Source organism: Eriocheir sinensis, chromosome 67, assembly GCF_024679095.1.
Source record: "Eriocheir sinensis breed Jianghai 21 chromosome 67, ASM2467909v1, whole genome shotgun sequence".
NCBI classification, from domain to species: domain Eukaryota; kingdom Metazoa; phylum Arthropoda; class Malacostraca; order Decapoda; family Varunidae; genus Eriocheir; species Eriocheir sinensis.
Genome location: NC_066575.1, coordinates 8,070,126 through 8,097,074, shown reverse-complemented (window position 1 = coordinate 8,097,074; position 26,949 = coordinate 8,070,126). Strand labels below are relative to the sequence as shown.

Here is a 26,949-nt window from a genome sequence, read left to right as displayed (position 1 = left end):
TAAAAATAAAAAAAAGCTAAATTACTGTTTAAAAAAGATAATATTCTCAGTCTCTTGCAAAATTCAGTTCCTGTTTTGAAGTTCTTTTGTGTTCAGTGTTTTATTTGCTGAATATAAGAATTAATAAAAATAAAAAAAAGCTAAATTACTGTTTAAAAAAGATAATATTCTCTGTCTCTTGCAAAATTCAGTTCCTGTTTTGAAGTTCTTTTGTGTTCAGTGTTTTATTTGCTGAATATAAGAATTAATAAAAAAAAAAAAAAAAGCTAAATTACTGTTTAAAAAAGATAATATTCTCAGTCTCTTGCAAAATTCAGTTCCTGTTTTGAAGTTCTTTTGTGCTCAGTGTTTTATTTGCTGTTCGTTTTGCATTTCCTTGGCTTGTTATTTTCAAACACTCCTGACTCAGTGGGCGAGGAGCCGTGGATGAATAAGACATGTTGCGAGAGACTTTGCTCCGCCGGCTTTTTCCCTCGACTAACGGGCTTAATCTGCATTCATGCATTATTTTTCTCTTTTTCTGTCTCAAGGAGGTGGAAGAGGACGCGGTTTTGAGTGCATGTGTGAGAGGATGAACGGTCTTGCATTTACCTGTATTTTCTTTCTTGTTTTGTCTGTGTAGTCTGTTCATCTCAACTTGGCGGAAGAGCGCAGCCTCTCATCCCCTTGTTTTCCTGTCATGGTGATTTTGTTTAGTCTGTGAGTTGAGAGATGAGCTCTGGGCTGCACCTTGTCTGCGGCCGGGCGTCCATTTGTCCGCTGTCCGTGTCCTCGTTCACATATATTTCAGTGATAGTAAAAAATCAAACTCAAAAGAAAGGACGAGAAGCAGCCCTTGATCCTGCAGCGGCTATGCTACAATTTTCACTATAGCGCTGTCTCAAAATTTCAGAAAAGTTAGCTTAAAACCACAGATGAACAATATATACATGTAAAATATATGACACGGACAAGAACGTCGACACGGCTATGAAACATGCTGCACGGACAAGTGGACGCCCGGCCCCGCTAGCCATGCATGTCATAGCAATAGTCTGGTGGACAGCGTATGTGACTGGTGCACGCTGCGTGGGGAGGGGCGGGGCTTCTCCGCCAAGCTCGCGTGAACAGACTACCCCGTCTTGGCTTGCCTGTCTCCTCACCTCTGACCCGCGTCACTCTTTCTGTTTCGCCCCCAGCCCAAAGGTTACGCCTATCAGCCCCCGGCGCCCGCCCGCCCGGCGCTCTCCTACAAACCTCAGACTCATAACAAACCAGCCACTTTCAGACCGAAGTACTCGTCCTCCTCTGAGGAGGAGCCCGACTCTGGCTCTCGCTTTGGCTCTTCTCCTTTCTCTTCCTCCTCCTCTGTCTTCCCCTCTCACCGATCCTCTAACTTCGGATCCACCGGACGATTCCGAGACTCACACGAGACCGACAGCTCAGAGGAAGAAAGAAGAAGCTACAGGCCCTCCTCCTCTTCCTCCTCCTCTTCCTCCTCCTCCTCCTCCTCCTCCCGTTTCCCCTCCCACTTTGGCGGGAGCGGAAGCAAGGAGAGTGAGTCCCGATTCCCTCCTCGTCCCTCTTCCTCCCATTTCGGTCGCCTGCCTGACAATGCCCAGAGAAGGGCTGACCGGGGACCGAAGCACTCCTCCTCCTCCTCTCCCTCCTCCTCCTCCTCCGGCCGCTCTTCCTCCTCCTCCCCCTCCTCCGGCAGCAGCTTCAGCTTCAGCTCGGGCGGCTCCAGTACCTCGTTCAACATATACGGGAAATGAGATTCGAACCTTCGCCGCCCGCACGACCAAACGACCATCAGCAAGTGGTCGTGCTCGCGGGCATGACGACAAGACTGATTAATAGTGTCCCACCCGCCATCATGTGCCTTATCTCTGTCTTATCTCTCACTGTCTATTTATTTATTTATTTATTTATTTATTTATTTGTAAACACATAAGGCTATTTATACATGTATCGACCTACCTATTTATTTGCCTCTCTCGTTCGCACTCCCCGCCGAACTTATTAGTGTAGCCGTAGCAATGTAAGGCTGAGAATGTAGTTGCTCATAATCCCTAGCTGTTAGTCGCTTGAAGTCACTGTCTCGGATCCTTCACCAGCAATCCCTTCGTAGTGACTCTAAAGATCAGGAGGTTTTGATTCTCTTTTCAGGGTTTGTTAGTAAGAGGTTTCCCGCCGAAGTAGTTTGCATTAGAGTTTGAGTTTGCTTATGAATGAAGTCACGAAATAACCTAAAATCTAAATAAAGTGCTTGCTTATATATTGAATCACTGAATATACTAAAAACTAAATGAGATGGATAAATAAAGTTTGTGTAGCCATTGATATGAAATAAATTAGATGAATGAATCAGTGCAATCTTGTCTCTTATTCACAGTATTCAAGATCATTCGTAGTTTTTCTTACCGTTAGATCATTCAGTTTAAGTTTTCGTATTTAGACAATATATTATAATTTATTTTTACGTGTCAAGATGATAATTAATAAGTAAAATCGTGGAAATTGTTGACGGAAAAAACATTCACTTAAACCACAAGACAGATTTCGATATAACGTAAACCTTGATTTTTCCCGCTGTTGTGAGTGAATGAGAGAGAACATCACATTGATCTCCCGCCGTTGTGAGTGAAAGAGAGAGAACATAACATATTGAAAACCCTGAAACATCTTGGAAATCTCGTGTTTGGGAACCTCTGCAGTTTAGCGCGCATAGTAGCACACAAAATAACACTAAGAACATGTAGCGATAAATATATTAGACCCCCCTTCCTTCAATCATTTTCCAGCTCTCTCAGGACATCCAAATTAATCACGTACCAAAATATAGTGCTTTTTACCATGCAACGAACACTTTCCTTATCCTGGCGAGCGTTCCCTCCCTCCTCGGGCTGTAGCAAAAGTGTGGTGGTGCTGTACCGTAATCTCCTCCTCCTCCTGTATCATATTAAACGTGTACTGCATAAGAGTTTGCATGTAATTAAACTGTCTGCACCTTTCCCTCTTCCCTCCTTTAATCGAGATGACCCTTGACTGCCCCTTCTTGGTAAGTATGCTCGGCTCTTAAGATGTAAATATTATTGTTATCCTAAGCTCCTGTACCACCACCACCACTACCACCACCACCATCACCACCACCACTACCATAACATCTGCACCACCACTTTTACTTTACTATATTTGCGTTAATTTCGAAAAATAAGCTCCACCCCAGCTCTCCAGCATCCACCAAATTGATTCAACCTTTCCCAGCATCCACCAGTATGATTTAGCCTTTTCCAGCATCCACCAATAAGATTTAACCCTTCCCAGTGTTTACTAATATGATTCAACCTTTCCCAGCATCCACCAATATGATTTAGCCTTTCCCAGCATCCACCAAATTGATTCAGCCTTTCCCAGCATCCACCAGTATGATTTAGCCTTTCCCAGCATCCACCAATATGATTTAGCCTTTCCCAGCATCCACCAATAAGATTTAACCTTTCCAAGCACTCACCAACAAGATTTAACCTTTCCAAGCACTCACCAACAAGATTTAACCTTTTCCTGCATCTACCAATATGATGAAATCTCTACCAGCATCCATCAATATATCCAATCTTTCCCAGCATCCACCAATAGGATTTGACGTTTCCCAGCATCCACAAATATGATAAGAAATTTCACAGTATACACCCACAAGACTTAACCTTTCCCAGTCTTCACCGCTATGATTAAACCTCTACCAGCATCCATCAATAAGATTTCATCTCCTCCCAGCATCCCCTATTAATAAGATAACCTTTCCCAGCATCCACCTATTTAACCTATAATTTTACCTTCCTACATGTAAGTCGGGTCAACGAAGGGGCATGATCTGCTCGTGGATTGGTCATTGATATATACAGTTAATAAGAAAGGGGCGGGGCTTATTTGCCAAGTTAACGTGGACAGAGTATCCCAGCATCTTGAGCACACCCTCACGCTCGGCTCCTATTGCACATACTCCTCATCTGCCTCTTAAAATATCATCTTGCATCTTCTAAGTGGCAAGTTATTCCAAAAACATTATTATTTTCCTCAATTTTCAACATTTCTATTTATATATATATATATATATATATATATATATATATATATATATATATATATATATATATATATATATTTTTTTTTATCCACTTAAAACTTCTATGGTGCAATGTATGTATATATGTATGATTTATTTTTTATTTATATGCTTGTATGTCTATGTATATGCAAGTCCTTGGATGTTTTCTTATTTTGATTGATGTTTTTTTTTTTTTTTTTTTTGCTACGTATGGATTCTATGTGATGTGTGTGTGTGTGTGTGTGTGTGTGTGTGTGTGTGTGTGTGTGTGTGTGTGTGTGTGTGTGTGTGTGTGTGTGTGTGATAGTTGATTGATGTTTTTTTTGTATGTGTGTAAAGCCCAACATCGTATACTCTCTTTCCCTCTCTCCTATTATCTATCTATCTATCTATAACTATCTATCTATCTCTACAATATCCACTCTTTAAAGTATTTCCTTGATCCTCTTTCCCCCTTTCATCTCTGCTCTTCCCTTCGCATCACCGTCCAATTATCTATTATTATTTTACCCTATCTCCTTCACTAACCTTCCTTTACTCAATAATCTTCCCTCCTTCTCCTCCTCGCTTCTCCTCCTCCTCCTCGCTTCTCCTCCTCCTCTCCTCCTCCTCCTCCTCCTCCTCCTCCTCCTCCTCTCACCATATATATTGGGCCTTCTCCGTACAAGTTTGTTATCTAAGATCGCTGTTAATTGTGTTCGATTGCTCAAGGGAGATGAAACCTGCTCCAGGGCGTGTTTGTGTGTGTTTGTATGTGTGTGTGTGTGGGGGGGGGGGGGGTTGGGGGGGGTTGTGTGTGTGAGAGAGAGAGAGAGAGAGAGAGAGAGAGAGAGAGAGAGAGAGAGAGAGAGAGCGAGAGAGAGAGAGAGAGATATTTGTGTGGTCTTGTTCAGCATTATATATATTTAGTTTTTATTTCAGTGATTTACCAATATCTTCCGTGACTTTGCTTCTCCTCCTCCTCCTCCTCCTCCTCCTCCTCCTACACCAACGCCACTCCTTCCTTCTCCATCCTATCTCCTCCTCCACTTCCTAACCCACCCACTCATAAACTACTCCTTCCTTCTCCATCTTACCACCTCCTCCTCCTCCTCCTCCTCCTCTTACACCCCTCCTTCCTCCTTCACCATCCCACCTCCTTCTCCTCCACCTCCCCCTCCTCACCCGCCCACCTTTGCAGACCAAGCTGAACTGCGAGGTGCTGTGGGACGACCTGGCTCTTGAGGTTCGCTGGGCCGTGGCGGGCGAGAGTATTGTGATGCAACTCGTCGGCAGAATCAGTAAGTCCCCGTCTTGTGTGTTGTTGTGTTGTAGACCTTGCTGGCGTGACCTCCTCCTCCTCTTCCTCGTCCTCCGCTTGCTGGCTTATTCTTTTCTTCTTCGTGTTGTTGTTGTTGTTGGTGGTGGTGGTGGTGGTGGTGGTGTTTTTTGTATGTGTGTAAAGCCCAACATCATATACTGTCCGATACAAAGGTCTGGCTGGGGAGGAATCCCAAGCCACCTGTGACATCAAGATCAAGGTGGTGGATCGTCGACTTCCTTTGTTTGTGTTGCTTGGTGTTTTTCTTTTGTTTTTGTTTTGTTCTAGTTCTTGTTTATCTTCGTTTTCTTGTTCTTGTTGTTTCTCGTTCTTGTTTTGTTATTTTCTTATTTTTTTGTCCTTGTTCTTTTTCTTTTTTTTCTTTTCTTTTTTTCTTTTTTTTGTCTTGTTTTTTTCTGATTATTCATGTTCTTTTTCTTCTTTCGTTCTCTGTGTTTGTTCTTATTTGGTTCTGTCCTTTTTTTTCTACTCTTCTATTCTGTTTTTTTTTTCGTTTTTCCTTCTGTTGGTCTGTTTCTTCCTTCTATCCCAACTCTCTTTCTTTGACTTTATTTTTCTCGGTTTCTTTTGGTTCTCATTCATTCCTTCTCTCCTTTCCATTCTTCTCTTCTTCTTTTCTCTTCTATATTTTTTTGGTAATTTTCTTTCTTTTATATTTTTTCCCCTCTCACCAACATCATAGTTTCCACCCATTGTCTTTTATATATCCTCTTCCTCCTCCTCTTCTTCCTCGCTGTTCTCTCTTTCCCAGGTCTTCCCACTTCTCTCCTCCTCCTCCTCTTCCTTCCCTTCCTCCCTTGCATGTTCTCATTCTCTTCCTTTTCTCGTTCTTTCCATGCTGTTTATCTCTCTCTCTCTTCCTGTTTTCCTCCTCTCCTCCTCTCCTTGGGCTTTTTCTTCCTCCCCTCCATCCAGTCTCCTTGTTTCCCCTCGCTCCATTTTCCTCTCGATCTTCATTCTCTCTGGTTCTCTCTTCCTCTCCTCTCGTTTCTGGGCTCATTCTCAGCTCTGTTCTCTCTCCCTTTCTGTCTTTCTCTCCTTCTCGCTCGCTTTCTCTGTCTGTGTGTGTGTCCGTCTTTATCTTTGTCTCTCTGTCTTTCATTTATTTTATTCTTTTCCACTCCTGTTCTCACACCTTCGCCTCTCCACTTCTTCCATCCGTTCTTTCGATCCGTCCTTCCTTAATTCATTTCTTCCTCCCTTCCTTTTGCCCTTCTGTTAACCCTTTCCTCACTCCCCTCCACCTCTTTCCTTCTTTCCGATTCTTCCCTTTCCTTCCTTCCTTCCTTCCTTTCTTTCTTCCTCCCTTCCTTTCTTTCCTTCCTTCCTCTTTCCTTTCTTCTTTTGTGTCCCTTTGCTAATCCTTTCCTCACTCTCCTTCCATCTCTTCGTCTCTCTTTTCCTTCCTTCCTTTTTTACTTTTCTCCGTCTGCGAATCATATCTGCACTCACTTCCTCCTTCCTTCCCTTTTTCCTTCCTTCCCACCTCTGACCCGGCTATTCTTCGACCTTGTTACTTGAATGGAGTTTTTATGCAAATGTTACAGCTTTTATCTCCCATTCTCGTCTTCCTCCTCCTCCTCCTCCTTTTCCTCCTCCTCCTCAGCCTTTGTAGCACCTGGATTCGCTTTAATTTTATATATATTTTTGTGTGTTTTGTATCGTCTTGGCTGTATCATTTATTTTATTATTTATTTTTCGTGAGTTTCCTCTGTTTTACGTTTATTTGTATTAAGTTATTTTTCTTTACTTTGCTTTCTTCTGCTACGTTTTATTTTTTTTATTTCGTTTTTTTCTGCTACGTTTTCCTTTTTTAATCTCGTTTTCTTCTGCTACGTTTTCCTTTTTTAATCTCGTTTTCTTCTGCTACGTTTTCCTTTTTTAATCTCGTTTTCTTCTGCTACGTTTTAATTTTTTTTATTTCGTTTTCTTCTGCTCCGTTTTCCTTTTTTAATCTCGTTTTCTTCTGCTCCGTTTTCCTTTTTTAATCTCGTTTTCTTCTGCTCCGTTTTCCTTTTTTAATCTCGTTTTCTTCTGCTACGTTTTCCTTTTTTAATCTCGTTTTCTTCTGCTACGTTTTCCTTTTTTAATCTCGTTTTCTTCTGCTACGTTATCATATTCATTTTTTTACTTATTTTCTTCTTGTTTCTTTTTTCTTCTTCTTCTGTGTGTTAGAGGACCCGAAAACATAACCATAGAGAGCTTTATGATAAGAAAAAAAACTTAGTGAATAAAAGCTGGAAATACGAATACTTTACCACAAACTTAGAAATAAACAGAAAAAAATTGAAAAAGATCAAGAAAACGTAAATTAAAACAACAATAGATAACCTAAACCAAAAATCACACAATCAAAACAATAAAACAACAATAAAACGCGAGAGAGAGAGAGAGAGAGAGAGAGAGAGAGAGAGAGAGAGAGAGAGAGAGAGAGAGAGAGAGAGAGAGAGAGAGAGAGAGAGAGAGAGAGAGAGAGAGAGAGAGATTGGACCAAAACGAAGACAGAGTAGGGAAGGAAGTTTGGGTGCCCGAAGGTGTGGCTCACTCAGCGTTTGTAGTGTTAGATAACGTGAGGCTGTGCTGGTGGGGTAGAGGAGGAGGAGGAGGAGGAGGAAGGAGGAAGGATATAGAAGTAAGGACGAGGAGGTAGCGAGAGGAGAAAAGAGTGAAGAAAGAACGAGGGGGTAGGAGGAGGAGCAAAGAGTGGAGTAAGAACGAGGGGGTAGGAGGAGGAGCAAAGAGTGGAGTAAGAACGAGGGGGTTGAAAGAGGAGTAAAGAGTGGAGTAAGAACGAGGGGGTAGAGAGAGGATAAAAGAGTGGAGTAAAAACGAGGGGGTTGAAAGAGGAGTAAAGAGTGGAGTAAGAACGAGGGGGTAGGAGGAGGATAAAAGAGTGGAGTAAAAACGAGGGGGTAGGAGGAGGATAAAAGAGTGGAGTAAAAACGAGGGGGTAGGAGGAGGATAAAAGAGTGGAGTAAAAACGAGGCAGTAGGAAGAGAAGCCAGGGGGAAGAAGAGGAAGGAGGAGGAAGGAATATAAGAAAGGAGGAAAGGAATAAGAACGAGGGGAAAGGAGGAGGAGAAAAAGGGAAGCAGTAAAAACGAAGAGGAACGTAAGAAAGAACGAAAGGGAAGTAGTGAACGGAAGGAGGAGAGAAAAAAGGGAGGAGTAAGAACGAAAGGGAAGGAATAGGGAACGTCGAAGAAGATAGGAGGAAAGAGAAGAGATGAAAAGATGAGAAGGGAGAGAAAGAAGAAAAATACCGAAGTGGAGAAAAAGAACAGGGAAAGGAGGAAGGGGAGGGGAAAAGAGCGTCACATATGTTTCCTTTCCCCTCGTCAGCAGAAGGAATGGGTCGATCAAGGCCAGACTCTCACTCTGGTTCCATTCAAATGTTACAGATGACGCGGAACAGAGGGAAAGGAAAAGCGGATAATAGCGAAAGAGCAAATATGAAGTAGTTTAGCAGCATAACAGGTGATGGATTTTAGAGGTAGAGTGAAGGAGGAAAATGAACAGGAGACGAAAGACTGTATTAACTTCCCCTCCCGCCTACACACCTATAAAGTAAGAAAAGTTGTTAGAGAAAGCATCATCGAAGTCATCCCATACACTACTTCAGATCATCGCATCCATGGTCGCATCTCCTCTGCCTTTCCCTTCCCTTCCTCTCCCTCGCCCCTCCTCCACCATAAAGTAAGAAGAATCTCAACGCAACATCGAAGTCATCCCATGCAAGGTCACTCGCTACTTCGCATTACTTGCATCCATGGTCGCATCTCCTCCGCCCTTCCCTTCATCTCCCTCGCTCCTTTCCTTCGCCTCTTCCTCCTCCACCATAAAGTAAGAAGAATCTCAACGCAACATCGAAGTCATCCCATGCAAGGTCACACTACTTCGCATTACTCGCATCCATGGCCGCATCTCCTCTGCCCTTCCCTTCCTCTCCCTCGCTCCCTTTCCTTCGTCTCCGCCTACTAAGCGTGTTCGGGGCTTTTTCAGCGTGCGGCAAAGACCACAAGGCCGTTGGGCAAATTATGGGGCCGGAGGAGAGCTGCTTAAGGCTGGGGGTCAATATTGGCAGGAGATCGAAGGGGAAGAGGGAAGGAAGGGAGAAGTTGAGAGAGAGAGAGAGAGAGAGAGAGAGAGAGAGAGAGAGAGAATAATGCCGTCCGTTTTGGCTCAGTCACAAAACCTTAACTTGTCCCTCAATCTCTTCCTTCTCTTCCTCCTCCTCCTCCTCCTCCTCCTTCAAAGATCTAGATTTAATTTGATGCCGAAATTAGTAAGTTTGAGAGAAGTTTTCCCTTACATTAGACACACTGGAGGAGGAGGAGGAGGAGGAAGAGTGTTTGGCAAGTAATGAGTGGGATGGATTTCTTAAAGGTTGGAGGAAAGGAGGAAAGGAAGAGAGAAAGAAGGAGAGAAGGAGGTGAGTGTGAGGCTTAAGAGTTTCCCCTCCTTAGAGAGCGAGAGAGAGAGCGAGAGAGAGAGAGAGAGAGAGAGAGAGAGAGAGAGCGAGAGAGAGAGCGAGAGAGAGAGCGAGAGAGAGAGAGAGAGAGAGAGAGCGAGAGAGAGAGAGAGGCGAGGAGAGGAGCGGAGAGGAGAGAGAGAGAGAGAGAGAGAGCGAGAGAGAGAGAGAGAGAGAGAGAGAGAGAGAGAGAGAGAGAGAGAGAGAGAGAGAGAATCGCCCCCCCTCACACACACCACCACCTCTTCCTCCTCCAGCCTCGTAAGGACCATCATGTCTGCTGTTGTTTGTTCTTCCTTTGTGTTCTTTTGTGTTCCTCCTCCTCCTCCAGCCTCGTATAAGGACCATCATGTCTGCTGTTGTTTGTGCTTCCTTTGTGTTCATCCTCCTCCTCCTCCTCCTCCTCCTCGGCGCGTGTTTGCCCTCCTCCTTCCGCCTCTCCTTAAGCCCCTGCCGCTCCCTTCCCTCGCTGATTGATGGATCAACTTCCATAGCCCGATTAGCTATTATCTGCCCCTCAGCCTCCGTCTCTACCTCGGCTCCCTCTCTCCTCCCTTTCTCAATAATACGGTTTTTCTTTGATATCTCTCTCGTTTCCCTTCCTTGTCCTCCTCCATGTTATCGTTATCAATTATTTCTTTATCTTTCTTTTCCCCTTCATCCTTTCCTTTCCTTGTCTCTCCTCCCTTCTTCAATCCTACGGTCTCTCTCGTTTCCCTTCCTTTGTTCTCCTCCATGTTATCGTTATCAACTATTTCTTTATCTTTCTTTCCCCTTCATCCTTTCCTTTCCTTGTCTCTCCTCCCTTCTTCAATCCTACGGTCTCTCTCGTTTTCCCTTCCTTTGTCCTCCTCCATTCCACCGTTCTCAGTTATTTCCTTGTTCTTTCTTTTCCTTTCATCCTTCCTCTCCTTTTTCTTCTTATTTTTCAGTCCTTGGGTTCTCAGTTTCTCCCTTTCGTTCTACTCATTTTACCTTTTTTTAATTCTATCGTTCTCAGTTATTCTTTTGTTATCTCTCGTCTTCCCCTTCATCTGTCTCTATCCTCCCTTCCTCAATCCTTTATTTATCTCTTTTCCCTTCGATCCTGTATTCTCATTTCTCTCTTTATTTAGGTTAGCTCCCCTTTCTCCCTTTATCCAGTTTTCTCTTTCTTCCTCTCCTCAATTCTACTTTTATCAGTTCTTCCTTTCTTTATCGTACGTTTCCTCCTTCCCCTCTGTTATTCTCTCTCTCTCTCTCTCTCTCTCTCTCTCTCTCTCTCTCTCTCTCTCTCTCTCTCTCTCTCTCTCTCTCTCTCTCTCTCTCTCTCTCTCTCTCTCTCTCTCTCTCTCTCTCTCTCTCTCTCTCTCTCTCTCTCTCTCTCTCTCTCTCTATCTCTCTCTCTCTCTCTCTCTCTCTCTCTCTCTCTCTCTCTCTCTCTCTCTCTCTCTCTCTCTCTCTCTCTCTCTCTCTCTCTCTCTCTCTCGACCCTTCACACGCCCGTATCAAATCTCTCCCTGGCTGCCTTCCGCTCCTCCTCCTGCCTTTCCCTTTCACTTCTATTATACGTCGTTTTTTTTCCCTCTTCTCTCTCTCTCTCTCCCTCCTACGCATGCATTAACAATACGTCATGTGCTCTTCATTATTTACATCAACGACGTGGATGTTGGACTCAATAACCGCATTAGTAAATTTGCAGACGACACAAAGATTGGTAACTCGGTTCTCACTGACGAAGACAGGCAAAGCCTCCAAGAGGATTTGCACAAAATTTCAGCTTGGTCGGATAGATGGGAGATGCCCTTTAACGTAGACAAGTGCCAGGTCCTTCAAGTTGGAACGAGGAATAAGAAGTTCGAATACGAAATGCGCGGCGTTAAACTCAAAAGCGTTCAATGCGTCAAAGACTTGGGGGTCAAAATCGCGTCAAACCTCAAATTCTCACAGCAATGCATCGATGCAGCAAATAAAGTGAACAGAATGTTGGGCTTCATTAAAAGAAACTTTGTATTCAAGAATAAAGATGTAATACTCCCGCTCTACAACAGTTTAGTCAGACCCCACTTGGAATATGCGGTACAGTTTTGGTCCCCACCATGCAAAGGATATTGCTAAATTAGAAGGTGTTCAGCGTCGGGCAACGAAAATGATCCCTTCCTTGCGCAACAAATCCTACGAAGAAAGGCTTTCTACCCTTAACATGTTCTCTCTTGAGAAACGTCGCCTCCGAGGAAAATTGATCGAATGTTTTAAAATACTTAATGGTTTCACGAATGTAGACAGATCAACATTGTTTATGATCGATGACAGTCTGCGCACGAGGAACAATGGCGTAAAACTCAGATGTAGACAAGTAAATTCAGACTGCACAAAATTTTTCTTCACCAACGTTGTAGTGCGAGAATGGAATAAGCTTCCACCATCAGTGGTCCAGTGTAACACGATTAATTCCTTCAAAACAAGCTCGACCGTCACTTCCTTCAACTTAATATCAACTAGAGTAGAAATGCAACGTTTTGGAGTCTTCTGATTAATGTAAAATCAATTGGGTTTGGGACAGACCACCAAGTCTGGACCATGGGGTCTGTGTGGTCTGATTTTCTATGTAAATCTATGTAGTTTCCCCTTTCGCTGCAGTGCCGCCTCCCCCTCCTCTCCCCCCCCACCCCCACCACCACCCCGGCCATTCACCTTCCTTCCATTCCCCCTAAATACTGCTTTTTCCTCAATTACTTAACTTTTGTGCCCGTCTGTCCCCTTCCCTTCCTTTCCCTTCTCTTCCTTCCCATTCCTTTCCCTTTCTTCATTTTTCCTTCCCTTCCCTTCCCTTCCCTTCCCTTCTCTTGCCTTTCTTTCTATTCCCTTCCCTTTCCTTACCCTCCCTTTCCGTCTCTTTCCTTTCCCTTCCTTTCTTCCCCTTCCCTTATCTTCCCTTTCCATTTCTCTCCTTCCCCTTCTTTTCCTTTCCTTCCCCTCCTTTTTCTTTCCTTTCCCTTTCCTATCCTATCCTTTCCTATCCTATCCTTTCCTTTCCTTTCCCTTGCCTTTCTTTCACTTCCCTTCCCTTCCCACTCTTTTTCCTCTCCTACCATTCCCCTCTTTCCTTTTCCCTTCCCTTTCCTATCTCTTCCCTTCCCTTCCTTTCCCTTCCCTTCCCTTCCCTTCCCTTCCCTTCCCTTCCCATTCTCTTTCCTCTCCTACCATTCCTCTCTCTTCCCTTCCCTTCCTTTCCCTTCCCTTCCCATTCTCGTTCCTCTCCTACCATTCCCCTCTCTTCCCTTCCTTTCCCTTTCCTTTATATATCTCTACAATGCAACTTTTGTCTATCCCTACATCCTTTCTCAGTTTGGAATTAAAACATGTCTTTCAACAAACTTTTTTTCCGATTCTCTTTTGCACATTCATCTCTTAACCTTTCCCTCATCACATTTTCCCTTCTCATGTCGTTATTCGCTCCCCCTTCTCACACCTGATTCGTCTTCACACCTGACTTGCTTTCCCTCTTTTTTTTCCTTCCTGGTGGCTAATGAAAAATACCTGTCATTCCACACACCTGTATCAGTTTTTTGGTTGTTTAATTGTTGTATTTTCTATTTCCGTGATCGTATGTTTTTTTTTTTTTTGTGTGTGTGTGTGTGTGTGTGTGTGTGTGTGTGTGTGTGTGTGTGTGTGTGTGTTTCATCTCCATCTCACACGTATATATCCCGTCACTTATATTTCCTTAACCACGCATTCTTAATCATATATTGGTATCTTCCACTCGTATTGCATTTTCTCTCTTTCTGCCTTCCTTTCTCCTCGTCGCTTAACCTCCTTCCCCTCCTCTCCTCCTTACCGTTTATATATCATTAAGTTTCTTCTCATACCTCACTTTGACACTTTTCCCCTCACACCTTTATCCCTCTCACTCATAACTCATAACCTTCCCTCCTTATCTCCTGTCTTGTTCTCCTCACTCCTATAGTATAGTTATCCCTTCTATCTCCAGTTTCCCCTATCTCTCCAAGTCATCATCTTAGTTTCTCTTCTAACGTCTGGTATCTCCCCCATTATTTAGCCTTTTGTGCCTGGTATTTCTCCTCTTATTTCCCTTCTTATGTATGGTATTTCTCTCATTTCTCCTCTTGTCTGGTATTTCTCTTACTTCTGCTTCTACCTCCTTTTCTCCTCACACCTGCTCCTCATTTTTCACACGTAACATTTCCTCCTCTTTTTCCCTTTGCAGCTAATGAATGGTCAGTATAGTACATATCATTGGGTATTCTTCACTCATATGTTTCACCTTCTACCCTCCTTTCCCCTCACACCTGTTCCCTATCACACATGCGTAACCTTTCCTCTCTCTCCCTTTGCAGCTGATGGCCAGTACATGTCCTTCGGTCTGTCCGGCAACCCGTCCAGGTCCGTGATGGTGGGCGGCGACGTGGTGGTGGCGTGGCTGGACCAGGCGAGCGGCCGCGGCGAGGCTCAGGACTACATTCTCGGGGCCAAGTCGCAGTGCCAGGGCGGCCGAGGCTCATGCCCAGACTCGCAGGTCCAGGTAAGTTAATTAAGAGGTGATGATGGAGTAAATAGAGTCATCCATTATCTTTTTTTAGCTTTTGTTCGCCTACATCCGCGTATCATAGGCTATCGCTCTTTCCTCTCACAAAAAGTAGGAGTATATTGTAGTTTTCATTGTCAGCCTTCATTTCACATACCCCATCTCAGTTTTCTATGTATTTTTAGCTTTTGTTCGCCTGCATCCGCGTATCACAGGCTATCACTCTTTCCTCTCTCAAAAAAGTAGGAGTTTATTGTAGTTTTCATCATCAGCCTTCATTTCGCATACCCCTTCTCAGTTTTCGATGTATTCTGTTTTTTATAATGTTTTTTTTTTGTCACTGCCAATGCCATCACACCCCTTCCTCCTCCTCTCCCCCACAGGCCGGCCGCAACAACGTGAGACTCCTCAACGCTGCTCTCATCAACGACTTCACGATGCTCACCTTCCAACGCCCCCTTGCCGCTGGGGACCTCTCCGACTTGCCAATCCACACCAACGGGTCCCAGGCGGTCATCTGGGCGGTGGGTCCCGTTAACTCACAGGGCCACACCGCCTATCACAACCTTCGGCTAAGAGGTGCGTGTGTGGAGCGTAACCATGTAGACCTCGCTCTGATGCTCTTTTATATGGCATTCTTTACCCGGTAGCAGCGACGGGCCAAATTTGTGGCTTTACCGTGTACTGCAGCGATGGGCCAAATTTGTGGCTTTACCGTGTACTGCAGCGATGGGCCAAATTTGTGGCTTTACCGTGTACTGCAGCGACGGGCCAAATTTGTGGCTTTACCGTGTACTGCAGCGATGGGCCAAATTTGTGGCTTTACCGTGTACTGCAGCGATGGGCCAAATTTGTGGCTTTACCGTGTACTGCAGCGATGGGCCAAATTTGTGGCTTTGCCGTGTACTGCAGCGATGGGCCAAATTTGTGGCTTTACCGTGTACTGCAGCGACGGGCCAAATTCTTGCCTCGACATAAACCCTCCAAAATAGAGGCTACATAAACTTACCACAAATGCGTTGATACATATAATGGTTTTCATGAGTGATGATTTTTTTTTCATGAATTCGCTTAGAGGGGTCTTTAAGAAACATGATTGTCGTAGCTACCGGGTTAAGGCTTTGTTGTAATCTGTTTTGTTATTCGTAAGTTAAAGTGCTTATGCCGTGGAGTTCTGTGTTCAAGTCTTGATGGAGCGGATGGAGAAACATAACTTTGTCGTACTCTGCTAATATTTATGGATCAATAGTTCAGAGTTAGTAGTTTTTGTTCTTTTCTATCGAGTGCGTCATGTCACCTTGAGAATTCGGGTTATAGGAAATCAACTCTGTATATCAAGTTAAAAATTACATACATACATTGCTCAACTTATTTTTCTACATATATACATACACTCATACATACATGCACACATATATACATACATAGTACATACACATATAGGCTACATACATACATACATACATGCATAACTCAAACATTCATAGCACACACATCCATTTTCAACAGTCAAGCGCACATAGCCACGAAAAAAAAAAAAAATCAAAATTCACAAGTCCATCAGGTCAGGACACCTTGAAGGGCGATGACCCCGCCTGTCCTCGGCCGACCCTGACCAGCGACAACCTGAGTGTTAGGACCCCACGTGTTGCTCTCCTCATCCTCTTTCCTGCCACCCTCCCGGCCATTCAGTCTCAAACTTTTCTCCTAAACTCCTAATTCAATCTCCCTGTCCCTCGTTTCCAAACTTTTCCGATACATTTTATTTCCCCTCCATTTCTCCTTCGCCAAGACTAGCTCCCACATCTCCATTCCTCTTTCCCGTCACTTTCTCTTTCCTTTTTTTTTCATGCATAGTTTTCTTCCCACATCAGTTTCATGGTACACTGCTCTTGTTACTATGTTTATCTCAACTTTGATTTCTCTCTCTCTCTCTCTCTCTCTCTCTCTCTCTCTCTCTCTCTCTCTCTCTCTCTCTCTCTCTCTCTCTCTCTCTCTCTCTCTCTCTCTCTATCTCTATCTCTATCTCTATCTCTATCTCTCTATCTATCTATCTATCTATCTACCTACCTATATCTTCTCTTCTCAAACTCCTTAACACACACAGTTTTCCTAGTTCTTTTTTTATATCTTTCCATGCTTTTTGTTTAACTGGATCACACACACACACACACACACACACACACACACACACACACAACCCCCCTCCTCCATTCCCCACACACACCACAGCCTCAAGATCAATTCATTTTCCAGGTGACATGTCCATCGACTTCGGAAGGACACCCGAGTGGAATTGCCCAGTGCCCGAGGAGCAGCCGACAGGGGGACACAAGAGCGGCCCCAGCAAGCCCCCGCCAGCCCCGGAGACCCACAACGCCTGGTACATCCCGCCCATCCCTTGCAACGAGCCTGAGGACGGGGTGATGTACGCACAGATTGGACCTACTGGCGGGAACAGCGGTTACAACTCCATCACAGGTACGAGAGAGAGATGAATGGCCTTTCCCTACCCTTCTTTTCCTTTCCTTTTCCATTCATTTATTTTTTTCCACCTTTTTCTCTCCTGTTATCTACTTTGTGTCTTCTTCCCCGTTTCCGTTCCTCTCTTCCATATCTTGTTAACTTCATTTATTTTTTTCTACCTTCTTTTTATCTCCCATTATCTACTCTGTTTCTCCTTCTCCTTTTCGATTCCTCTCTTCCATATCTTGTTCCCTCCCTGTTTATCCTATTCTTTCCTTCCTTCCTCAGTTCTCCCTTCCTCCCTGTTCCTCTTTTCCTTCCTATTCTCTCCTTCCATCCTTAGTTCTTCTTTTCTACTCCCTCTCCCTTTCTCCGTGTAGGTCCTCATGTCTCTCCCTATCTCCCTGTGTAGGTCCTGATGTCTCTCCCTATCTCTTATCAGGTCACGTTGGCTGGGGCATCGCCTGGTACATCAACGGCCTCCTCATCCCCGAGATCTACGTGGTGCGCGGCAAGACCTACACCTTCGTCGTGGAGGGCGGCAACAACCCTGACCGACCTGAGCGCGACCATCCCTTCTACATCACCGACGATCCCGAGGGTGGTTACGGCTTCAAGACACCGGCCGAGCGATCCGTAAGAGGGAGAGAGGGAAGGAGAGGGAGAGAGAGGGAGGGCGAGGGAGAGAGAAGGAGGATGAGGGAGAGAGAGGGAGGGATGGGGAGAGAGAGAGAGGGACAGAGAGAGAGAAAGAGAGAGAGAGGGATGGAGAGAGAGAGAGAGAGGGATGGAGAGAGAGAGAGAGAGGGAGGGAGAGGAGAGAGAGAGGGAGGGAGAGGAGAGAGAGAGGGAGGGAGAGAGAGAGGGAGGGAGAGGAGAGAGAGAGGGAGGGAGAGGGGAGACAGGGAAGAAGAGGGGATGAGAGAGAAGGAGAGGGGAGAGAGGGAGCGATGGGGAGAGAGAGAGAGAGAGAATGTTCTGCCTTCGTAAATATTAAAATGGAGGGAATGAATGTCAAGTTTTTTAATGAATTAGTTGCATTGCACTGGACTACTGAAGGTCAGATGTTATTTCATTCTCGTGCTACGGTGTTGGTGGAAAAAATGGATCCAGTCTTGAGTTTATTTGTATATATTTCAGCTTTGTCCTGGATCATAAAGAATGGATTTGTCCACACTCATAAAGCCATTAAGTACTTTGAAACATTAGCTTAGTCTCCCAGCAATCTTGTTTCTGCCCCTGCTGTCTCGGATCAAAAATATTGCTTTGTTGGACTGGCAGGAACTTCTATTCATTCAACGAACTTTTTCACTGCCTTAAATAACAAACATAATTAAGTATTAAGAATTGTTGCTGGTGGGAAGTTCCTAATTGTATCACACCATCAGTTTACTTCGGCGACATAATTAGGTGTTAACCCGGTAGCAGCGGGGATCATGTTTCTTAATGGTCCCTCCAAGCGAGAAAAATGAGAAAAAATCACCCCTCACACAAACCATTTCATAATATATATCAAAGCAGTTCTGATCAGATTTTGTATCATCTATTTTCGGGGGTTTATATCATGGCACAAATTTGGCCCGTCGCTGCTACCGGGTTAAGTATTAAGAATTGTTGCTGGTGGGAAGTTTCTAATTGGATCACGTCATCACTACTTTAGCAACATAATTATGTGTTAAGAATTGCTCCTGGTGGCAAATCTCTAATGGCATCACATCACTTCATTTCAGCGCACCCGAGTGTTTGCCGGAGTGAGCCAGGACAGAGAAGGCAAACCCGTCCCCACTGGCATGGGCCGCCTCTGTGAGTGGGTGGAAGACCCCAACCAGCCCGCCAACGCCTTCAACTCCTTCGGGGCGTACCAACGCACGCTGGAACTAAGCTGCCAGGAGGGACAGCCAGGCGTCATCCAGTGGACCCCTGATGCCTCCACCCCAGACACTGTGTACTACCAGGTGGGTCACAGGGGTCACAGGAGGGCATTAGACTTGGTCCACTATTAGGCTCATGTTAACAACCCTTTCATCTGTTATAGCTAAGACTTGAAGCCTAAGAGTTTTTATGCTATTTGGATCCTTGCAACAACAGTGATATTAGTAGTGCATTCAGTGAAGTCATGAAATTGGGTATTGCTTTTATCACCCTTTTTATAAACTGTAATTATTATAAAGCTTATCTGTCTATGAAGTTTATGAAGCATATCAATAAGGGTCTATCTAGGTGTGTGTGTGTGTGTGTGCATATGTGTGTTTCAGTGACCCAGTGCTTAATTAATGCGATATATGTGTTGCAGTGCTACACTCATCGCTACCTGGGCTGGAAGATTCATGTGCTGGACAGGTGTGAGTTGGACGAGCTGGCGGCCGCAGGTTCCATCTCAGAGTCGGTGGTGGTGCCAGGCTCTGCTGCATCAGGTACGCACACTCAGTAACCCGCCCCAACACTGTGTCCTCAAGGGCCTCACCAAAACCTAATCTCTCCCACCCCTCACAATGACCCACCTCTGCCCCCTCACTCAGCTTCACCCTTACCATACACTTGCAGGGTTCTTGTGCCTAAGACTATAGATCGGTGAAGGAGGGTGGGTCTCCATGGGGTTGTAAAAAGGGTTGAATGTTAAAAATCTAAAGCTAAACAAAAAATCTGATTGGAAAATAGTTAAAAGAGAAAGTCCTGAAAGATTGGATTAGTTGTGTGAATGCCTAGTTATTCAGCTGACCACATAATCATAAAGTCAGGTATTTCTACATGCAGTGTGTCTTGTAAGGAAAACACTTAGATTGTTCCATGAGCCATTGTCATCAACCCAAATGTGGGGCAGTTTTCTTCCAAAGCAGTGACTCGTGATTATTTGAAGACCTTTGTTACCAAAATTTCTTCACTGATATTTTTATGACATCCAGAATAGAAAAAGAAAGTATGTGATGTTTGCATTTATGAATCTTCAGAGGGTGACCTCCCAGAAGGGTTTCAATGGTCCATTAATACATTCACGGCACTTTATCTGACCAATTGATATAATAGTCCATAACTACTGCAACTAGGAAGAACTAAGTAGGCACCTCATCTCATCCAAGAACTATTTTTTTATAAAAAAATATATATAATATATAATAGCTACATCTAACAGTATAGGAGACATGTATTATATATGTATTAAGAACTGTGCCTAGGTAAGCTAGATTTCTGCTGTTTATAGTTTCCAAAGTATTTTTCTACACTTTTTAAATCATGTGCACACCTCACACCTCTTGTACTGTCCATGGGGTGTTGGGGCAATAAGGCCACACCAGACAACACATGCCAGGGTTGTGTCGTGATCCAGTAGGTCAGGTGCCTCAGAAATTTGATCCTTAGCATGATAACAAAACATATTTAATAGAGGAACCAAAACACTTATTTTCTGAAGAGTCATGCTACTAGCTACATACTTCCGAATTTATTTTCTCAATACATGTTTTTTTTCTATTTTTTATTCCTTGTGTTCTGTGTCCATGTTACCCCGTGTCTTTTGTCCTTAAACTGTCTCTCTCTCCCTACATGTCAACACAGTTATGTTAATACCTGTTCCCTGGTAGATAGTTTTAACGACATGTGATATACTTCCTTAATGAATGTTGTACGTATATGTTAGTTTGTGTGTGTGTCACTTTCTCTCTGCTGGGCGGCGGCCAAATGTTAGATGGTGGTAAGAAATGTCCCCAGCGTGGGTTTGTTCAACCTTCCCAACCTGTGTTTTATTTCTGCCCTTCATCGCTGTTCCTGCTGCTGTACTGCCGTTGTGCTGAGGCTGCTGTGTGCTGTGTCTGGCCATTGTTCACCTTGGCTTTGTGAGCTCATCAAAACTACCCAAGAGTGTGTTTGCCACTTTGTAGACACGATTCCAGTTATTGCTCATATCGGGAAAATAAAATCCTCTGAAAATTTGAGTTGAAGCATATAAGTGAACCGTCAAAATTGTTTATCAATCCAAATTTTGACTTTCATTTGAATATCTCCGTTTCAAAGAGCATATTTTTTTCTGGTTTTAGAACTTAACTGGAAGTGTCTGGCAAACACGCCCCACTTCTTTCCTCGTAGCCACGCTCCACAATTTTTTCATGGTTTTGTGTGTCACTTAAGATTTTTCCATTTATTTTTTCTTCAGTCCATACATTTCCATCCTTCACAGTATGAGCCAATAACTTTTCTTTCATTTCTCCTCATCATCCTCTGTCCTCTTTCCCAGCAGTTCATATTCAGCCAGACACTGCAATGGTTTCATTCTGTTCAGCATTCTTCTCATAAAAACAGCACACAGTGGTTGTCATCACTTGCTTTCGCTACAAATGTTTACTGCTTGCTTCAGATGCAGCAACACAATGCCACTGGTAAAGGGGCTAATACACTGAGCAAATTTTCCGTGGATCTTCAGTCAAACCACGATTTCCGCTGGCGTGGTTCTCATATTTCCGTGGTTTTCTGACGTGTCCACGATCTTCCAAAGCTACAGTAGAGTTTCTTGAAGGACGACGGTATTACTCACCATCATCATCACCAGCAATAACAAAAAACAAATGAGAACCACCAGCGGAAATCGTGGTTTGACTGAAGATCCACGGAAAACTTGCCCAGTGTAATAGCCCCTTAATACTGCTCCAACAGGAACATTTACAAAGAGTCAAAACAAGTATGCTACAGAAACAAAGTAAAAAGCAACAAGCTCTCACTGAAATGCCGACTATAAATATGTACGTCAGCATCAAACTTGTATGGACTGGCAGAGTGACTGACCCACTCTGCCCGACTGTAACCACTGTTGCTAGATTATCGTATTTAGAGCATAGTATTTACCGGTTTCTGACGCCTGACTATTGCCAAGAAACATCAGGAGTGAACTATTTTAATGCTAATTATAAGTGAATCTCCTTATTGGGGTCCACGAGACAGTTTTGGGGTCGGAAGTCGGTAAATATAAAAGGCTGAGTAAGACAATCTGGCAACTTTGACTGTAACATCACTTGACATACTCTGGCAATGTGACTGACCTACTCCCTGCCTGACTGAACCCTCCACTTTTTGACTAACTTGACTTTCTGTGACTATACCTGAAAACCACTTTGTCTGACCGTAAACACGACTAACCTGACTCACTATGCCTGACTCTGTACATGATGGGACTGCATGGGTATGACCTGACACAATGACCTGCATGATTTTTGACTGCATGACATGGAACTTTGTTTTAGGATAAGTACACAAGTTTCTCAGGTTATTATTTAATTTATTAGCATTCAGCTGACAACTTAAGTGTTCATCCAATTTGCAAATCCCATGATCTTATATAAATATCTATCTTTAGGGTTATTGATATGTATTATTCACTTTGACATAATACTAACTGCCTAATTTAAATGCAATTACTCTAGTTTTTTGCACAAGGAATTATAAAACGGTTTTCTGACATTCCAGCTGAAAAAAAACGTTGGTTATTTAGCTGAATATTTAGCTAGACAACATTTAAACCGTATTTGCTTGACTGAGTTTCCAGAGAACGTTTCCTCTTGGTGCCTTGAGAGGGTGTGTGTGTGTGTGTGTGCCTTTATTTCCTCACCTCCTCTGCCCACACATAAAAACAGGCAAGATAAGACACGCCTCTGGAAGTAAGTAATGTTATCCTCCGGTGAGTATGTCCACAGCACTTACCTCGTGGAATCCTTGCTCCGCTGTCACTTCCCCTTCACTCCACTGTCATTCCACTTCGTGCTCCAAAAGTTAACTCCTTCATAGGACTGTCCACATTTCATTTCTCCTTAACCCGGTAGCAGCGGGGATCATGTTTCTTAATGGTCCCTCCAAGCGAGAAAAATTATAAAAAATCACCCCTCACACAAACCATTTCATAATATATATCAAAGCATTTGTGATCAGATTATGTATCATCTATTTTAGGGGGTTTATGTCATGGCACAAATTTGGCCCATCGCTGCTACACGGTAAAGCCACAAATTTGGCCCGTCGCTGCTACACGGTAAAGCCACAAATTTGACCCGTCGCTGCTACACGGTAAAGCCACAAATTTGGCTCGTCGCTGCTACCAGGTTAACTTGATTGAATTAATAAGTCAATAAGATAATATTTTAGCACTAAGAATGACAAATTGATTTATTGTAACTAATTATTGCAAGTTATCTATTAATGTGCTATTATGATTTAAGTTATCATAGGCTTGTAATTTTAAGTGACAGATACCCAGTCCTGCTGATGGAAACAGGTTATAGTGATGACTGAAATAGTGGCATTTATAGGCAACAATTCAGCGAGGTGAGACAGTAGGGTAGACTTGCCAATTTGTACACAGCATTCCAATTAGTACTCATGTCAGGAGAAATACTGCTCTGGAAAATTAACTTGGGGTAAAGTAATGCAGTATTGTTAAAAATTTAGGTAAAGAAATGCAATACTGTAAAAAATTTAAGATGAAGAAATGTAGTATTGTAAAAAATTGATAAGCAATCTTCATTTTAACATAGCTCATTAATATACCTCAGCTAGATTTTCCAAAGTAATACACAGTTCTTTCCCCGTCATGTCTATTGATTGGAATGGTGCAGACAAACCAGTTAACAGTTCAGACCCTCACCCCAGACCCTCACCCCAGACCAGGCTCCATGAGACCCCCACTCTACTGACCTTTGCAGACTATGACTACTATGACTACTATGACGATGGGCCAAAGAGCCGCCCAGGACAACCCACACAGTTCCACTCTAACAAGATCCGAGGGTCGGGAGGCCTCGCCAAGACAGACTCAGGAGAGACCGGCCTCCCCAACTTCCCAGACTACCACAGTGACTTTGACAACTTCCCCTTCCACCTGGGCCCCACCGCTGCAGGCCTCCCACCCACCACACGGCCTCCACTTGGGGCTCCAGGATTCACCTTTCCCAAGCTGCCTAACCTAAAGAGCTCCACTGGGTTTGTAAACACCTCCGCTTTTGACAGCTTGAACGGCAGCAGCCTGGGCGAGGAGGGTGAGTTTCCGACACCTCTCCGTAACCAGTACCCTTCATCCCCCTCCACAGCCTCCACTGCTACCTCCTCCCACCGTCACACCACTCCCGTTAGACCTACCTTAGCCTCCTCCTCTTCCCCATCCACACACCAGCACTCCCCATCAACTTCCCGCTCCACGTCCGCTCACCAACACCTCCCCTCCACTCCTACTTGGGCAGACACATCCAGGCACTCCACCGAGGGCAAGAAGACTCCCTCCTCGCTCTCAACACCCACTTCCACTCTGAGTCACCCTACACACACACCTCACAGCTCCTCGTCTCCGTCTCAAACGCCCACAAGCCACACACACTCAAAACAGACCTCCACCAAGTCCATCTACTCAACATCTACCTCCTCTAAGCCCACACATCACATGCCGTCCTCCTTCTCCCCCCAACCAAAGACTTCTCTCAAGCCTCAACACCACACACCCAGTCTGTCACCACCACCTACACCATCACATGTACCCTCAAGATCCCCACCCACCAAGCCCACAGCCCACCACCAGACGCCCTTCCCACACACGAGAAAGTCCACCCGGCCACTCCCGCCAGCAACCAGACACCCACACCACCAGCCAGAGGTTATCACAGCCCCCTCTTTGCCACCTCTCCCTGGCCAGGCCCCAGAGCAGGCACAGCACCTACACCACCACCACCACCACAGCCACACACAGCCTCCGGGAAGGGAGCCACCACAGCCCCGGACCACACTCTCCCCAACACCTTTCAGTCTGTCCGATAACTTTGCTCAGAACTTTGGGTTTGATCCCGAGTCTGTGGTTTACGAGTCTGACTTCCGCCCCGTCAAGCAGCATTCCTCGGGCCCGGTGCTTGCCTTTGAGGTGTCTCCTTCCAGCGCACGGCCCCTCAATGCCCCGCTGCCCCCTCGCTCCCCTCCCTTCACCCATAACACATTTGGAGGCCCACGCACCACAGGCAACTTAAGGTTCACACACAGACGTATCAGACTTGACAGCGTAGATGAGCCCGTGGCGCTGGAGGCAGAGGAGGAGAGGGAAGTCGAGGCTCCCGCAGACACAGTCCCAAGTCCACTCTATCACCACACGGCCAGCTTCAGCGAGGGCCACAAGCCACTGCCACTGCCGGTCCCCATGGCCCCCCTGCTGCCGCTGCTGGGTGGCGCCGCCTCTAACATGCCGCTAAAACCTGCCAGAGCTGCTAAGCCTTCTCGCTCCCACTCCCGTCCCCGTCCCCGTCCCCGCCCCCGCCCCCGCCCCCACTACAGGCACCGGCCAGCTGGGGCCTTGGCTGGCCCTCCGGGAGGTGTAGGTCGTCTGGGGCGACCACAGCCCCCGGCCCGGCGGCTGGTGGCCTCCCTGATCCCCCTCCCCGAGGACCATGTCATCCCCGTGCCTCAGCTGGTGGGCCCCGCCATGTTGCAGCCGGTGTTCTCCGCCCCTCCCCCTCCCTCAGGGCCAGCGGGGGACCTGCTGCCGGCCGCCTCTGCTCAGGTCTTCACCTCCGACGGCCGCCCCCTCCCCCCCGACACCATCCCTGACCCCCCACAGCTGGCAGCCACACACCACCACACCTCCACCTCCATCACCGGCCGCCCTCAGGTGGGGCCCTACCGCGGGGAGCGCCCCCCGCCAGTGCCGGCCAAGGTCCCCCACCTGGCACAGTTCTCCCAGCAGAGGCGCCCCACCAGCCGCCGCACCACCGTGCCGCTGCCACCCCTGCCCGGCACCACCTCCCATCCCCTGCCCGGCCCCACCCCCCCACCCCACGGCCACTTCAGTTTTGCTGGCAGCGCCCCGAGGCTGGTGGTTGTGCCAGCCCCTAACACTGACCTGGATGATACCCACACTGAGGTCACACCTGCGTCCAGCCCCGCCCCTCCGCCAGGCGCCAGCAACACACACCTCACCATCCTGAAGGACGTGTGGGCCATCCTCACCCAGGACCACCCTAGGGAGGACGCCCACCCCACCCACACCCACCACACCCACCACACCAACCAGCACCTAGATGGCATCGAGAGGGAGCCGCGGCACAGTCAAGACGAGGGGGAGTGAGGCCCCCTCCCTGCACCTCCTCCACCCCCCACCCCCCTGCAGCCTGCCTGCCTCGGCCCCTGATGGTGCTTGGTTACAACTAGTTGCCGTGACACAACAGTTGATGACAAAGTGAACATTTATGTGTCTCCTACTTTGCCAGCATTGCATAACGCATAGTGGCACTCACTCATTGTGGCATTCAATATGAATTTATCATGAAGGATATTTTTATATACTTTTTAGCTGCCACAGGAGTATAATGTGGTGACAATAGTGTTAGTGGCAGTTGATGTAGCAACTGTAATAGTGGTTTTCATATTGAAGACTTTTAGAAGCATGACAACAGCCCTCAGTAAGCATCTGTGTGCTTGAAAACCATCACTTCCTGTACATACAGTTGGTACACAGAGCACTTCCTCCTTGCCAAGCCCTGGAGCACCAGGCTGGTGACCATGCATGTAACGGTGGAAAATACCCACCGCAGATAGATCACGCCACCTTTATAGGAATGTCATCTGTCAGTGTTTATCGTACGTTCGTTCTCGGTATGTGTAACAAACACTTAGTCACCTCAGCGGTCACCTTGACGTACGTGACCAGTTGTAACTTCATTATTTTCCATGTCTCTAATCTTCACTCCTTCCTGAGAGCCCGTCACATACAGACCTACTGTCTGGGCTCTCTCCAACGCCCCTGTACTTAGGTCATAAGAATATATTCACCTAAACCAGCTGCGGGTTTTTCCCTTCACGCCTTGTTCGTCCACCAAGACCCTGTCTGAGCTACACACAACCAAGGCCGCCCACCGTTACATGCTTACTGAGATCTGTCTAGAATGACAGATGAAATTATCTTGATTGAATAGACACTGAACTTCATGCCTGTACTGTATACATACTTCCAAGTTTGTTTTTTCAAGCTACAGTTATTAAAAGAATATGAAATGATGATGGTCTAAGTGTTCCCCTCACACATTGTTTGTTTGCCTTTGTTTCCACTTCTCTATTTCAAATACTTGCCC

At 45.5% G+C, this 26,949-nt stretch overlaps 1 protein-coding gene across 1 annotated transcript in view; it reads left to right on the top strand.

Moving 5' to 3' along the window:
* Positions 1–26,873, top strand: part of LOC126988049 (protein Skeletor, isoforms B/C-like) — a 95,473-nt gene extending 68,600 nt beyond the window's left edge. The window contains exons 7-14 of the mRNA XM_050845842.1: positions 5,268–5,367; positions 14,217–14,401; positions 14,788–14,983; positions 16,661–16,885; positions 17,313–17,506; positions 18,601–18,825; positions 19,164–19,284; positions 25,345–26,873. Of these exons, the coding sequence (XP_050701799.1) occupies positions 5,268–5,367; positions 14,217–14,401; positions 14,788–14,983; positions 16,661–16,885; positions 17,313–17,506; positions 18,601–18,825; positions 19,164–19,284; positions 25,345–25,946 (1,848 nt within the window). The 3' untranslated portion in view covers positions 25,947–26,873. The remainder of the gene's footprint in view (positions 1–5,267; positions 5,368–14,216; positions 14,402–14,787; positions 14,984–16,660; positions 16,886–17,312; positions 17,507–18,600; positions 18,826–19,163; positions 19,285–25,344) is intronic.
* The last annotated feature ends 76 nt before the right edge of the window (positions 26,874–26,949 follow it).